Source organism: Xiphophorus couchianus, chromosome 9, assembly GCF_001444195.1.
Source record: "Xiphophorus couchianus chromosome 9, X_couchianus-1.0, whole genome shotgun sequence".
NCBI classification, from domain to species: Eukaryota; Metazoa; Chordata; class Actinopteri; order Cyprinodontiformes; family Poeciliidae; genus Xiphophorus; species Xiphophorus couchianus.
Window position 1 is genome coordinate 4,877,080 of NC_040236.1, and position 16,213 is coordinate 4,893,292.

Here is a 16,213-nt window from a genome sequence, read left to right on the forward strand (position 1 = left end):
AATTTGTTTGCTTTTCTTTTTAAAAGAGGGAATTCTGCTTCTTCTGTGTCTCTCAGGTGGAATGCAGAGGAAGCTTTCTGTCGCGATCGCTTTTGTTGGCGGCTCCAAAGTGGTCGTCCTGGATGAGCCCACAGCTGGCGTCGACCCGTACTCCCGCAGAGGGATCTGGGATCTGCTGCTCAAATATCGTGAAGGTACCAGTGACTGTCACCAGTAATGAGAGGCGAGATTAGATGAAGACGCATTTTAACAGCTGAAGTACACCTGGGCAATAAATCGATTAAATCCTGTCATTGAACTGTTTGGTTTGGAAGATTCTCATAATTAATCATTTTTATTATTATTATTGTTTTTTATTGGGTTTCCATTGTTCAGAATGATGTCAACATGACCAGAGCTGCCATCTTGTTTGACAAATGTGTCTTGCAGCTTTTATTTATTTGAATTCAGGTCAACTCTACGACAGAACATTAGACACTCTACAGTTTTAATTACAAGGATACAGATTTATTATTGCCTTCTTGTTGAAGTAATATATGAGAATAAAGTTGTAATATTAAGAGAATAAATTAGTAATTCTACTTCTACAGAAAAATATCAAAAAAGTTTAATTTCAAATGAAGAATGTTGGGAATACTTAATCTTTTAACACATCAGCATCCAATTATAATCAGAAGCAGGATTTTGAAATTATTGTCCAAACGACTGAGTCCATTTGGAAGATGAGTGAGTCAGATACTGATAACTCTACTAGCTTTGTGTTTTTATTAAAACATTTTTTTCTCATAATTTTCCACTGGTGATATTGCAACTTTATTCTACTGATATCATAACTATATTCTCATAATTAAACAAAAATAGTCTGGCCATAAAACTTGCAGGTGGGGGATTGAAATACAAGCCACTTTTTGAAAATATCTGTCTCTTTTTCTTTTCTTCAGAAAAGAGAACAAGAAAAATAAAAACTTATTGAAATTGTAAATCGGATCCGTTATGAAAGAAATTGGAGATTTTATTTTTCACTCATCTTGCCCAGCCCTAAGCTGAAACCTGAGCAAATAAGCTGTAAAACACAAGTTAGTACAGCAACTTCACTCTTAACTAAACATGAATAAACTGATTAAAATGGCATGAACAAGACACACGGATGTGAACATTAGTCATATTTGTTTGTGTTTCGAACCATCAGATCGAACCATCATTCTGTCCACTCACTACATGGATGAGGCGGAGCTGCTTGGTGACCGGATCGCCATCATCTCCAAGGGGAAACTCTGCTGCTGCGGATCGCCGCTCTTTCTCAAATCCAAGCTGGGATCTGGTTACTACCTGACCGTGGTGAAGAGGGAGGAGCTAAGCACCAGCACTCCCAGTTATTCCAGTATCTGCACCAGTGCCAGCACCAGCACCAACAAGCTACCTCCTTTAGTAAAGGTTTGCTTGTAATCTGAAATTGGTTCTGTGGGCTTGTTTTTAAGGGTAGATTCTAACTCGGCTTCATGTTTCAGGACAGTGAGTCGTCACTCAGTGAAGACACCGGACTGGGAAGTGAGGACACCAGTTCCTGTGAGTATTCAAGGATGTCTGCACATCCTTAAAAAGGCTTAAATTTGTGTGTCTGAAATAAGGTATTAAAATATCTTAAATTCATTGAAAGATCCTAAGTTGGCCTTAAATACATTGATCCCAAGTCTTAAATTTGATCATGGGAGGACTATTTAATGTATTTTTTTCTTCTTGAGGGACTTTTCTGTCAGGCAAAAGTTTGAATTACACACAAACATTTTCATTGTGTTCTGTGACTCAAGGCTACACTGCAAAAACACAAAATCTTACCAAGTATTTTCTTTTCTTTTTTACCAAATACCTTAGGTCTTGAAGTCTGAACCACCCAAGCTTGAAATAAGAAAAAACTAACTTGCAAGTTACTTTTCAATGAGATACAGTAGCTTGTTTTAAGTAAAAATTCAGTAAAATTTTATTTAAAGGGGTGTGCATAAGACTGACATGAGTCTGTCATAAACATGATATCTGTCATGAACATGAAGAAGTCTTCATAAATGATTACGATTGTTGTCCTGAAGTGTCATTTGGTAAATTATGACACTTCTAATGCAAAGTTCCTTTAAAACTTGTGATAAAAGTCAGTTAAAGGTGCCAACTTTGCATTAAAAGTGTCATTATTTAGGGAATGACACTCCATGACAACAGTCATAATCATTCATGAAGACTTCTTTATGTTCATGACAGATGTTATGTCATGTTTATAACAGCCTTGCACACCCCTTCAAAAAAAGTGTTACCAAAAATTCCTTCATATTAATAAAGTTCTAGTTCCACTGGCAGATTATTTTCCATATAACAGGATATTTTTCCTATAAGTGAAATAATCTGCCAGTGGACATAGCTCTTTTTCATCAATATGAAGGAATTATTTATCTATATCTTACTTGTCTCATTTCAAGCTTAACAACCCATTTACACTAGAAACTAGACTAAAAATGATTGATAAGATATTGTGTTTTTACAGTGTACCAGGAGCTAGCTGCTAATATAACATAGCTAGCTAGATTATTTTTTTTTTGCCTCCATCATGGGTAAGTGCAGACGACATTTGTTTTTGCTGCTGTCTGTCTTCTGCTGGGACATATTTGAGGCTACGTGCAAGACGGCTTTTAATCTAGGCTCTATGGAGGTTAAGGCACATACAGAGTGAAAAACACAAATCCTGGTTCACAGTTTTTGCTATGCAGTATGGAGTGAAAATAGTGTCAAAAAGATTTGTGTGTGCGTAAAATGATTTGTGCGTGCGTAACAGGATTTGTGCATGCGTAAAAAGATTTGTGCGTGCGTAACAGGATTTGTGCGTGTGTAAAACGATTTGTGCGTGCGTAAAAAGATTTGTGCGTGTGTAAAAAGATTTGTGCGTGTGTAAAAAGATTTGTGCGTGCGTAACAGGATTTGTGCGTGCGTAAAAAGATTTGTGCGTGTGTAAAAAGATTTGTGCGTGTGTAAAAAGATTTGTGCGTGCGTAACAGGATTTGTGCGTGCGTAAAAAGATTTGTGCGTGTGTAAAAAGATTTGTGCGTGTGTAAAAAGATTTGTGCGTGCGTAACAGGATTTGTGCGTGCGTAAAAAGATTTGTGCGTGCGTAACAGGATTTGTAAACCTTAAAAATAAAATACATGTTGAAAAAGTACACACAAATCACCTGGTACGCACACACAAAACTGCAGTTACACACAAATCCGGTTACGAGTGCACAACTATTTTTGAGACTCATTTCACGCCTCGGTGGAAGCTCCAAGATTTGTGTGTAGATGGTGCGTTTACATGCTAGTAAAAGCTGGGACATCTGAGTTTTCTTCGGAACTGTTTCTTTTTTCCACAGTTCAATACATATTTCTCTCTTTACTTGTCTCGTGGCTTAGACATATTTTTGTGAGAGAAAAATACATATGTCATTACACCCACGTCTACTTTTTAATACTATAAGATTGTTTATATATGAATCCACATTTGGGACCTATTCAACTGTAATTACTTGGGTAAAAAATTCAACCACTAGGTGGCGGAAGTTTATTCCGCTCTGACTGGGAAAAGCCTTCATTCAAACTGAGAGAAGAAACAAGAGAATGGCGGGTCAGCCGAGTGATCATGTTCGTGGTTTACCGTCCGAAGTTAGTGGATGTTAAAATTTGCACGTTTTCCTGACCGTTGTAATGCGTATTTGTTAGATTATTTCAGATTACGTTTTACGTTTCAAGTAGTTCGACCCAAAGTTCTCGCCCTTCTATAGCAATAGCTCATGTCTACGTTAGCTAAGCTACTATTAGTCCTCGATTAGCATCGGTCCAGTTTAAAACAGTATCTTCCTGGCCCATTACAGCCATGTCTACGTTTATCACCATGCTCAGCTAGTTTTATGATGCCGACAATAATGTAGGCTTAGGTGACGTCTTTTATTATTTGAAGGATTCATCCCAGTTCTCCTCACTAATTGTAGTTTTTGATTTAAATGTGTTTTTAGTTCTGCTACAGACTTATGTTTCGTCTATCACCTGTATATTTTATATCTTACTGTAATCACTTAAGATTTACTCTTCTCTACATTTCTTCCTGGAATATGATGGTCATTGCTTTCGTACCAGAAATAAAGACGTAGAACATCTCTTAACAAATGTACAAATGTATTCTATGCCATACATATACATCTGCACCGTTTTTTATATTAGATTCATGCAGATCATCAATATTTCAAATTTTGAAAATATAACCTCATCCAACACTGAAGCCTTTGTAAGCAGCTGAATATAAGTGTAGTAACTCGGCTGAATCTTTAAAATATTAATATTTCTGTTACTTCATTATGAGCAAACCACATTTCTCATTACTTCCATGTGATGACTTACATTTTTGGACAGATAATATGTTAAGTTGTGCTTCACATTAACTAAATTGTAATTGTAGCCATCTAGTGAAATTATATTTCTATTGTCCCCAAAAAGTGCTAATAATGTATGTGTTTTCCACATTTCAGTCAGTGTTCAATTTTTCACTTTATAAATTGCATAGTTGAAAAAGGACATATACAAATTAAATATGGAATATTTTATTAATTATCTGCCAGATAATTAATAAAATATAATTATAATAAATTATAATAAAAGACGTCACCTAAGCCTACATTATTGTCGGCATCATAAAACTAGCTGAGCATGGTGATAAACGTAGACATGGCTGTAATGGGCCAGGAAGATACTGTTTTAAACTGGACCGATGCTAATCGAGGACTAATAGTAGCTTAGCTAACGTAGACATGAGCTATTGCTATAGAAGGGCGAGAACTTTGGGTCGAACTACTTGAAACGTAAAACGTAATCTGAAATAATCTAACAAATACGCATTACAACGGTCAGGAAAACGTGCAAATTTTAACATCCACTAACTTCGGACGGTAAACCACGAACATGATCACTCGGCTGACCCGCCATTCTCTTGTTTCTTCTCTCAGTTTGAATGAAGGCTTTTCCCAGTCAGAGCGGAATAAACTTCCGCCACCTAGTGGTTGAATTTTTTACCCAAGTAATTACAGTTGAATAGGTCCCAAATGTGGATTCATATATAAACAATCTTATAGTATTAAAAAGTAGACGTGGGTGTAATGACATATGTATTTTTCTCTCACAAAAATATGTCTAAGCCACGAGACAAGTAAAGAGAGAAATATGTATTGAACTGTGGAAAAAAGAAACAGTTCCGAAGAAAACTCAGATGTCCCAGCTTTTACTAGCATGTAAACGCACCATCTACACACAAATCTTGGAGCTTCCACCGAGGCGTGAAATGAGTCTCAAAAATAGTTGTGCACTCGTAACCGGATTTGTGTGTAACTGCAGTTTTGTGTGTGCGTACCAGGTGATTTGTGTGTACTTTTTCAACATGTATTTTATTTTTAAGGTTTACAAATCCTGTTACGCACGCACAAATCTTTTTACGCACGCACAAATCCTGTTACGCACGCACAAATCTTTTTACGCACACACAAATCCTGTTACGCACGCACAAATCTTTTTACGCACGCACAAATCTTTTTACGCACGCACAAATCGTTTTACGCACGCACAAATCTTTTTACGCACGCACAAATCCTGTTACGCACGCACAAATCTTTTTACGCACGCACAAATCCTGTTACGCACGCACAAATCTTTTTACACACGCACAAATCCTGTTACGCACGCACAAATCGTTTTACGCACGCACAAATCCTGTTACGCACGCACAAATCTTTTTACGCACGCACAAATCCTGTTACGCACGCACAAATCTTTTTACGCACGCACAAATCCTGTTACGCACGCACAAATCTTTTTACGCACGCACAAATCCTGTTACGCACGCACAAATCTTTTTACACACGCACAAATCTTTTTACGCACGCACAAATCGTTTTACGCACGCACAAATCTTTTTACGCACGCACAAATCCTGTTACGCACGCACAAATCTTTTTACACACGCACAAATCCTGTTACGCACGCACAAATCTTTTTACACACGCACAAATCCTGTTACGCACGCACAAATCTTTTTACGCATGCACAAATCCTGTTACGCACGCACAAATCATTTTACGCACACACAAATCTTTTTGACACTATTTTCACTCCATAATGCAGCAAGTTCCCCAATCATCGCTTATATTTATAGTTTTTCCTTCTGAAATTTTATTCAAGGAGGTATAAAAAAAGTCTTGGATTTGATTTTCTGAAATCTGCAGCTACCCAGTAGTAACCGGCCCACTGACGTCCAGAGTGACCCAGAATTGTTGTTAATTTTTTATTTATCTGAGAACCAGTTTATTGTCAGACTCACCATCTTTCTGGCAGACATGGCAGCTTTGCTGGCACTGGTCCAGCAGCATATTCCTGGCGCAAGGTTAGTGGAGGAGTCTAGAAGAGAAGCCGTGATCAACCTGCCGCAAGCAGCCGCCAAGGACGGCAGTCTGGGTATCTTCCTCTCCAAACTGGACCAGAGGCTTCCAGAGCTGGGCATCAGCAGCTACGGCCTGTCAGATAGTACACTGGAGGAGGTGGGTTATGTCACACAAAACGACCGGTTACTATGAAACTCAGGATACGTTCACAACCAAACTCAGATATTTTTGTCCGTATGTGACCGGTATCTGACTTTTTTATGGCAGTCTGAGCGACCCAAATCCTTTTTTTTTCATCCAAGCAAAATCCAATTTGAGCCACTTAATATTTAACGGACTATCACTGCTAGTTGTTATTTATTATTATTATTTTTACTTTATTTATTTACTTAATTTTATTGTGTTTTGTTGTGTGCTGTGCTGGGACAAACAAAATTCCACCCCTTTTGGGGATCAATAAAGTATTATTATCTTATTATCTTATTATTTGTGGTACTAAATTGCTTATGCATCAGATTATTCTCGAAGCGTCTGCAGTCTGAGCTGTCATGTCGCATTTAATCCGACTTCTATGTCATTGACATGAGACATGCATTGTAATTTTCTAATTCTACAAGTGGCATTTTTTTAAAATTCACCTAAGGAATGTTATGTTGCTGCACTTTAGGCATTAAAATGTTAATTTTTAGCTTTTTTAAAAAAGGAATTTAATTACTTATGTCCAATTCTTAATGTATTTCTAATACTTCATGGAAAAGGCTTAAGTAATCTGCAAAATGTGTCAATATGTTTCATCTGATTAAATATCAGAATAATTGATACATTAACTGATTACTAAAATAATTGTTAGTTGCAGCCCTAGATTATTTATTGATGATTCAGCTTAAACTGCTTTCAAAAGTGTTTAACAAAGAGGAAACTGACTTTAAATGCAACCAATAAAGCTGCCATGATGCAGCAACGAAACACAGCAGGAGGAGAAGCAGTGTTGCATCATAACGCAGCACTGCAGCTTGTGTGTCTATGAAGAGTCGCTCTCTGACTACACTTGATTTGTGTGTGTGTGTGTGTGTGAGCAAGCACAACAAAGTCTTATCACGAAAGCTGGATATTTATGGAGCGGCTGTGGTCTTAAAGAGCTTAGTAGGTTTACTCTGAATGAGTTAGGCACAAGCTCCATGGCTTTCTGCTACATCTCGTTGCTTGTACTTGTGACAGTGCAATGGCAATAAAGTTGAATTCTATTCTATTCTATTCTATTTCTGCTGTGTGGGGTTTAGCGCCACCTGGTGTCATACAGCTGTCTTACATTATTTCTCTGGTGTTAAAAATATGTCAATTGTGATTTATGTCAGAAGTGCTTTAATCTTGGGCCTGTAACTGGAGACTACACTGCACTAGGTCTAACTTTGAGTGCAAATATTTTATTACACTTGAGAAAAAGTTACTTATAAAGTTAATTTTCTCTTATTTCAAGATACAGAATCTTGTTTTAAGTAAATATTCCTTAATGTAGATGATAAAGTACTTGTTCCAGTCGCAAATGATTTCACTTATGACATGGGGAAATGTCTTATTCAGGCCCGGCGTCATGGGTGGGCATTGGGGGGCATTGCAGCTTCCAGTTGCTGTTTCAGCAACTGGAAGCTGTTGTTGTTTTTACCTTAGAGTTTCCAACTTTCTGTTATTCCTATGTCAATTTGATACAGTAGGAGCTTCCGTACTTCCCATATATGTGTCCTCTGTAACTGTTTCCAGCAGTTAAAACTGTTTAATTTGTTAACACTTCGTAACCTGTTTTTTCGAGCTGCCTTTAAACGCAACATGAGCGGTAAGACGCTCGCGCTGGGTTTACACCTGTGCAGAGACCTGCTGCTGCTGTGCAGAGCTGTGCAGGTGTGTGTTAGAATCATAGCAGCAAACCAACAAAACGCAAAGAACGTTGCACAGTTTTTCCCCCAAACTAACTGACGTAAGTTGAGTAATGCTGGTGGATGCAGGTAATGTTAGTTAAAAGATGACTAGCTAATAACAATACAGCACCTTAAGCTTGTTAACAAGTAGCCTGTAGACTACTGATGTTGTCTACGTTCAGCTACGTAGATTCATTTTGCCCCCCCAAAATAAGTCGATGTCTCCCCGTTAAACTCGTCTGGAGCTGAGGCTGGTCTTATTAGTAGTGAAATAATCTAATTTTAAACCAATATTAAGGATTGTTTACTTAAAACAAGCTCCCATATCTTTCTAAAATGTTAATTGTCACTTAGTCTTCTTATTTCACCTGCATTAAGACATTTTCACTAGAAACTAGACCAAAAATATGTCATAAGATTTAGCTTTTTTTTTTTTTGCAGTGTATTATACCACCATTACTTCCATTTTTACACAATCATTGTGCTGATTTTCAGATCTTTCTTCGAGTGGCAGAGGAAACTGAAGTGGATTCTGATCCAGCATCGGAGCAGCCAGCAGAAGAGTCCAGTGGCCCGCAGCCATCAGAGCAAAAAGCTGAGGAACCAGAACCAGGTGGGAACTCCATCACTCACAGCCACTTCTGTCCAGGTTTATACTGTGACGATCGAACTGGTCTTCTGTTTGACTGAAAGTTGGACTGTTTGTTTCCAAAAATGCTGCCAGGAAGGAAAAGACTTCGTAAGAAAGGTACTTACAGTTTACCACTTTTAGACAATCCTAAAAGGAAGAAAAGGGTTTGTTTTATAAACTTAGATTCCCTGCCTGTTCAACAAAAATGTACTTTTGTTGATCTTGCATCATTAAGTTGTTGCAATTTTAAAGGAATTTTGATTAAACATTTATTTGGGTCGACTGCGGTAGGAGTTCGCCCTGCAATCCATGGGTTGCCGGTTCGATTCTCGACCAACCCGTCTTGCCGATGGCGTGACATGCCAGCCTAGTTCCTGTCAGATTATTATCCTGTAACTTGCTATCATCAGTGTATAGATGTGTGTGTGTGAATGGAAATGACTTTTAAGGCATCTTTGAGGACTTAACTAAAAAATCCATGAAGTAGTTGAATTGATCAGTTTGAAGAATGTCAGTCTGATCTTGGTTTGCTGTCTGAGCTCCAGGTTAAGGTACTATATGTCTTCCTTTAGGTAAAACTCAGCTGTGAAATTTATATAATGTCAAATGTTGGTTTTTATGGCGGTGAAAGTTGCTGCAATGTCGTACAAGAGATAAATGAGAAGTGTTTTAGCGTCCAAGAAGAGATATTGCAGTTCTGGTCCAAGATATTCTAATTAAGCATGTCAGAATTAATCATTTAATTACATGATAAATTTAAATGAGCCCATTAATAATACATTATTTATGGATTCAGTTGTGTATGGTTTTATTTATTGTTTTTGGTTGTGTTTTATTTTAGATATTTAAAATATCTTCCAGTGACAGTGAAGTGTTTTATACAAACTTGAAGTTTATTGGTCTTAGAAAGAGCTAACTTGGATTATTATGTCACCATTAGTATATTACTTGAAAATGGTCCGAAAACAAAAATATGATGATTTATCGCAGTAATTTCTGGGAAAATTTGTTATCATGACAAGCCAAGTTCTAAGTTTGTAAACAAATCCATCATGTTTCTGCTCACTCCTTTATCCTCCATATTTATCAGTGAACTTTTACACCTTGTTTTTTCTTGCAGAACCAAAGGAGACGGACCCACTAAGTGAAGATGGGCGAGGCGGGACGCCCCTGACTGGCTGGTGGCTGACATGGCAGCAGCTCCGAGCGCTCTTCGTCAAACGCTGGCTGTATGCTCGACGGAGCCGCCGGGGGCTCTTCGCTCAGGTTAGACAGGAATTGAATTATTTATTTTAATGTGTTTTTAATATTGTATAAAAAGGCTTGAATGAAAACCCTGCAGAAAGTGATTCAATTAATCACCAGAATGATCAAGTACTACAATGATTGTCCCTAAACTAGAAAGTTTTAAAGTTATAGTTCCTTATGGAGGATTTCAAAGCTTGCACAGGCGAAGCCGGGTCAACCGGATGAAGAAAATGGATGTTAACAACTAAATCTGTAAACGAGGCCATTTAAAGTCTGTCACAGAAATGGATTTGAGGTCAGGGTTAGCATACAATGTTTGTTAACGGCTTGCTTGTTGACAGAAGTACTAACCTGCTTTATTCAGACATGTTTGATTTAATTTTCAGATTGTTCTGCCGGCTGTGTTTGTGCTGATCGCTCTGCTCTTCAGCCTCATCGTTCCTCCGTTCGGAAAGTACCCTGCCCTGGAGCTGCAGCCCTGGATGTACGGGGATCAGTACACCTTCTTCAGGTAAGACCGAACGTTCCTCAGTCATCCAGGTAAATCAGTCAGTAGCTAGCGCCTTCACCCACCTCCCAATTTAATAATTACAGCAACGACGATCCTGGCAACCCAGCCATGGAGAACCTGCTGGAGGCTCTGCTGGACCAGCCAGGTTTTGGCACCAAGTGCATGCAGAGAGAAGAGCAGGACGACAACAAAACGTAAGATGGTTTCTCTAAACATAGCAAACACCGAACGTGTTGGAGCTCCACAAGGGTTGCTAGGTAAAAGGGCAGGGCTCTGATAGGGTTGCTAGGTAACGGTGCAGTGACTTAACAATCTGAAGGCTTTTGAAAATGCTTATTTTGTGTTATTTAGAGGGACTCGACATGTCTCACTGTGAACAAGTTGCTTTAATATTGCCAGTAAGTCATGTCCGACATTTGGGACATTTTCTCTCATTAAAGAGAGGAAATGGTCATTAAATACAGGTGGATCTCACTCACTGATGTCAATTTATTTTAACTGTTTCACACACGCTGTGTGAAACAGTTATTGTACGCTGACAACATTAAAACAGCAAGGTACTAAATGTGGGTAACCAGTGAGCGTTTAAAGGCACTCAACCTAAGTATCTGCAAACAAATAATCCCTCTATTAGATCCCGTTTTCAATTTTTAAGAAGATGCAGCTGACACTGGATGTCTACAGGTATTCTTGAATCCAAATGTTCTCCCCGCTGCAGGAATCTTCAGTGTGAACCTGAGAGGGGGGGTAAATTCATGCGGCCCCAGATGTCGTTCTCCACCTGGCAGATGCTGAGCCAAGGCAACTGGACCAGAGACAGACCTTCCCCAGAATGCCAGTGCAGCACGGAGGACACCCGCCGGATGCTTCCAGATTGCCCGGACGGCGCTGGTGGGGTTCCTCCTCCACAGGTTGGTCAGCTGGCTCCCTGATTGGGTTTTACTCTCCACTAAGAAATCAGGGTAGAGTCACATAAACACTGACCTTTCTGCTTCACAATGAAACTTACTGCGTCTTATTTCAGTACTATCTAGTTCTGTTTTTTAATAACTTGTTTTAATTTCAGATGAAGAGAGCCACTGGGGATATTCTCCAGAATCTGACGAGGTATAACATCACAGATTACCTAGTGAAGACCTACCCGCAAATCCTCAAGAAAAGGTACTTTTTACGTTTGAGCTTTCATGCTGTTTAATGTGTATGAACAGTTTACAGAAAGCAGATAAATCTGAGGATATTTGTTTAATTTGCTTAGTTATTGTCATCTGATCATAATAAAAATCTAAAGTTCACTTCAAGACTGCAGACTACTTTATCACTTGTTTTGGCAATGATTTTCTTCTTATAAATATTTATATTTTACAATCTTTCCATAATTTATTATTTTATTTTTCTATCATTACATGAAGTCTGAATACTAATAGAGCTTAACTTTGTTTCCCCTCAGCCTAAAAACCAAGAAGTGGGTAAACGAGTTCAGGTGAGAAGCCAAAGCTTTCTTTTTTAAAAACATCTAAAAATACCAATTTTACTCTCTTGTTTTAAGAAGATTTTTAAGGTTCAATTGTAGTAGGAAATATCTGCTACTTTTACATATACCTTAATTAACTTTAAAAAAATCTTTACCTTTTCAGGGAATTAAAAATAATGATCAGGAAACATTTAAAATTCATGTTTACTAAAGATTATACCAAGACTAAGTATGGAATATTTTAATTAAGAAGAGAGTCTAGTGCAACTACAGATGTCCTTCATATAAAACCACAAAAAACTGGAGAAATATTATTGTGTAAAGTCATAAAGAGTTCATTTAGACTAAACAATTAAATGAATTTGACCAGCTGAAATCAAACTACAAGGCTTGGTTAGAGCAATAATTTTCTGTTCCAGATATGGAGGCTTCTCTCTCGGAGGCACCAGCACCCAGAATATCTCTCAGGTCCAGCATCTTCAAGACTCCATCATGGCAATCAGGACGCGATACCAAGTAGAACAGGTGCACAACATATATATATATATATATATATATACATATATATATATATATATATATATGTATATATATATATATATATATATTTTCTTTTATATTTACTTTCTTTTTCTTTTAACTTGTTTTTGCATTTTTAGAAATATTGAACGTTTAAACCCCCACCAACAAAAGTTACAGAGCAACTAGTTGATCAAGAGCAATTAAATGATTATTATTTTTTAAAAAGAGTAAAACCCAATGTGAGTATGTTCACAATAAAAAAGAGATAATTACATTGATTGTACATTTTAGCGCCAAGTTTAGGTTCCATTTCTTCCTATATTTTTGTATTTATCAGCAGCAAGTCTTAATAAAAAGTCTCTCCATTACATACGTTTCCTTAATTCCTTCTGGTCCAAAGATGATGATGGTTCCACATCGAGCCTCTTGTGAGTTATAGATTTCTTTGTGCCCGCTAGTAATATTAATAGAAGATATTTACTTGACTATTTCAGTCTTTGGGGTAAATTAAAACTATAAAACCAAAGGTTAAATTTAAGTCCATTTTAGTATTGATTTCCATTATCACCTCCGACCAGTAGGGTGTGATCTCTCCCAAAAACATGGAAATGTCCTGCAGACACATTCCCACTGTCCTTTATAGTGTTATTACATTGATTACTCTTAAATATTCTGCTTATTTTTAACCTCTTTTATATCTCATACCTAAATGTCTTTGTGTTGACCACAGAACAGTTCACTGGATCAGCTGCTGAAGAAGCTGCCGGGGTTTTTGGGAGAAATGCACACCGTAAATAACGTCAAGGTGAACCGTTTCTCTCAAGGTCGTCTCTCACATCGTTTCCTACTTAAAAAAATCATTCTTTTTTTAGGAGTTTTAATTGAATTTTCCATCTCAGGTGTGGTACAACAACAAGGGCTGGCACGCCATGGTGTCGTTTGTGAATGTGATGAACAACGGGCTGCTGAGAGCCAGTCTGCCGCCCGGACCGGAGCGGAGGAGACACGGCATCACCGTTTACAATCACCCGCTCAACCTCACCAAGGAGCAACTTACTGAAATAGCAATGTCAGTTAATATCAGCGTGAAGTCTGTCTATGCTAAACAGAACTTACCTTATTGATTCCCAAGGGAAAATTGCTTATTTGTTGACAAGCTACTCCATCCACAGCTTTAAATATTAATAGTACAATATAAGAGATAAAGTTTATAATATACGTATATATATATATACCTAAGAGTGATGTAAGTCACTGAATATGACTGAATATAAATAAATAAATAAAAATACCTATGTCTGGTAAGCTAACTAACTCCACTGGAGTAGTTATATGAGAAAATGCTAAAAAAAAAAAAAAAAAAAAAAAGGATTTTTAATTGTACAAAAATATAAATGTTGGGAGGGATAAAAAGTTTTGGTAACACTTTATTTGAAGGGGTGTTCATATGCCTGACATGACACTGTCATAAACATGAAGGAGTCTTCAAAAATGTTTGTCATGGAGTGTCTTTTGGTAAATAATGACACTTTTAAAACATACTTGCATTAAAAGTCCACTAAAAGTGTCAACTTTGCATAAAAAGTGTCATTATTTACCAAATGACAGCAGTCAAACATATTTATAAGAACTGCTTCATGTTTATGACAGTGTCATGTCAGTCTTATGCACACCACTTCAAAGAAAGTGCTACCAAAGCTTTCATAGAAACAAAACTAAATGTGAATTTAAGTTTTCATTTTTTCTCCAGCTTACATTTTTTTTCCTTCTTCCTGTTTCAGGATGACGACCTCAGTGGACGTTCTGGTTTCCATCTGTGTAATTTTCGCCATGTCCTTTGTGCCGGCCAGTTTTATTCTCTTCCTGATTGAGGAGCGAGTGAGCAAAGCCAAACATTTGCAGTTTGTCAGCGGAGTCAAACCAATCCTCTACTGGCTGGCCAACTTCGCCTGGGACATGGTGAGTGTGCAGTCAGCCTCTGTTTCTGAAAATGTGCAACAACTTCAAGGGAACCACAGTTGTTTCTAAAATGTTGTTACATTTCTTTATGAAAGAGATTCAGAGTTTCATTGTGTTCAAATATAATATTAAGAATAAAGTGACTAATAAACACTTTATCAGCATCAACATCGTATTATGATGCATTCTTTTTTCCAGGATGCTGTTATGACATTGTAAACAAGTTCAGTTAAGAATTAAAAGCACAACTTTTAATAATTTTATTTATTAAATTCAAACTTGTATACAAATTCTTGCTTTTTAAAATAATCCTTTCACACGTCTCCAAGACCAACCCGCCTGATTAAAATCCTAAAATTACAGACATTTGTGCTGAATGACGTGTTTGACTTTTAACCAACCGTTTAAAGCATTCAACACTGTTTCTGTCCATAAAGCATTCAAAGACGTACATAAAAACAGTGTTGTCTTTGCTGTTTGAAGTGATCAGACTTTGATTTTTCAGCTTTTTTCTTACAGTTCTTTATTAACATTTAAATTATGCTTACATGTGTAGATATTAAAATGACAAAGACTCAGCTTAAATAAAGTGTTTGTCCCTTTTTTCCCCTATTTTTTCCTCCCTTTTCTCAGTTGAACTATTCTGTCCCGGCCATGATGGTTGTGCTGATCTTCATCAGTTTTCAGCAGCAGTCCTACGTCTCTGACACCAACCTGCCGGCTCTGATCCTCCTGCTGCTCTTCTACGGGTACGTCAAGTTATTGCAAGGAAACAAAGAAAGTTTGTTGTTCAGTTTTAACAGTTCTGTATGTTTTATGATCTGTCTAAATCCAGTGTTTATTTCTCTGTGATAGGTGGTCTATCACTCCTCTGATGTACCCAGCATCCTTTGTTTTCTCCGTTCCAAGCACGGCTTATGTTGTTCTGACTTCCATCAACCTCTTTATCGGCATCAACGGGAGCATCGCCACCTTCGTCCTGGAGTTGTTTGTAGATAAGGTGCAAAAACACAAATACACTGAGATGCATTTGGAAAAAAGTAAATACTGGATAAACATGTAGAGTAAAATAATTTGAAGGAAATAAAGGTTTTAAGTTATAGAAGTTATACCTTTATTTTCTCTGATTTTCTTTGTACATTAAAAGCATTAATTGTAACTTTTTCTAATTTATGTGTGGATTTTGTCCTTGCAGCATCTGAACGAGGTCAACAAGATCTTAAAGAAAGTGTTTTTGATTTTCCCACATTTCTGCCTGGGTCGAGGTCTCATCGACATGGCTAAAAACCAAGCCCTGGCTGATGCTTTCCAGAGACTGGGTACGAGTTCTTTACCCACGGATTTGCTCTCTATCTATATCAGGAAACACATCTGACATGTCTGCTTTTAATGTTTTCTATACCGATGGCTTTGGTATAAATAGTAATTGTCAGGACTAATTCTACCATCACACCTGGACTTTTGTTTCTGGGTTTGAGTTTGTATTTTCTTTGGGTTCCCTAAGAAAGAGTTAATGTAG

The 16,213-nt window shown here is 37.4% G+C and overlaps 1 protein-coding gene across 4 annotated transcripts in view; it reads left to right on the forward strand.

Moving 5' to 3' along the window:
* The window catches only part of abca7 (ATP-binding cassette, sub-family A (ABC1), member 7), a 43,134-nt gene that overhangs the window by 18,193 nt on the left and 8,728 nt on the right, over positions 1 to 16,213 (forward strand). For 2 of the 4 annotated variants that reach the window (XM_028028549.1, XM_028028548.1), the window contains exons 22-40: positions 57 to 194; positions 1,190 to 1,434; positions 1,509 to 1,566; positions 6,393 to 6,595; positions 8,848 to 8,965; positions 9,077 to 9,100; positions 10,104 to 10,249; positions 10,618 to 10,742; positions 10,826 to 10,936; positions 11,461 to 11,653; positions 11,809 to 11,903; positions 12,190 to 12,222; positions 12,633 to 12,738; positions 13,466 to 13,540; positions 13,635 to 13,804; positions 14,517 to 14,694; positions 15,328 to 15,443; positions 15,550 to 15,694; positions 15,890 to 16,013. In XM_028028549.1, the coding sequence (XP_027884350.1) occupies positions 57 to 194; positions 1,190 to 1,434; positions 1,509 to 1,566; positions 6,393 to 6,595; positions 8,848 to 8,965; positions 9,077 to 9,100; positions 10,104 to 10,249; positions 10,618 to 10,742; positions 10,826 to 10,936; positions 11,461 to 11,653; positions 11,809 to 11,903; positions 12,190 to 12,222; positions 12,633 to 12,738; positions 13,466 to 13,540; positions 13,635 to 13,804; positions 14,517 to 14,694; positions 15,328 to 15,443; positions 15,550 to 15,694; positions 15,890 to 16,013 (2,403 nt within the window). The remainder of the gene's footprint in view (positions 1 to 56; positions 195 to 1,189; positions 1,435 to 1,508; positions 1,567 to 6,392; positions 6,596 to 8,847; positions 8,966 to 9,076; positions 9,101 to 10,103; positions 10,250 to 10,617; positions 10,743 to 10,825; positions 10,937 to 11,460; positions 11,654 to 11,808; positions 11,904 to 12,189; positions 12,223 to 12,632; positions 12,739 to 13,465; positions 13,541 to 13,634; positions 13,805 to 14,516; positions 14,695 to 15,327; positions 15,444 to 15,549; positions 15,695 to 15,889; positions 16,014 to 16,213) is intronic. The other 2 variants (XM_028028550.1, XM_028028551.1) reach the window with 2 other exon arrangements.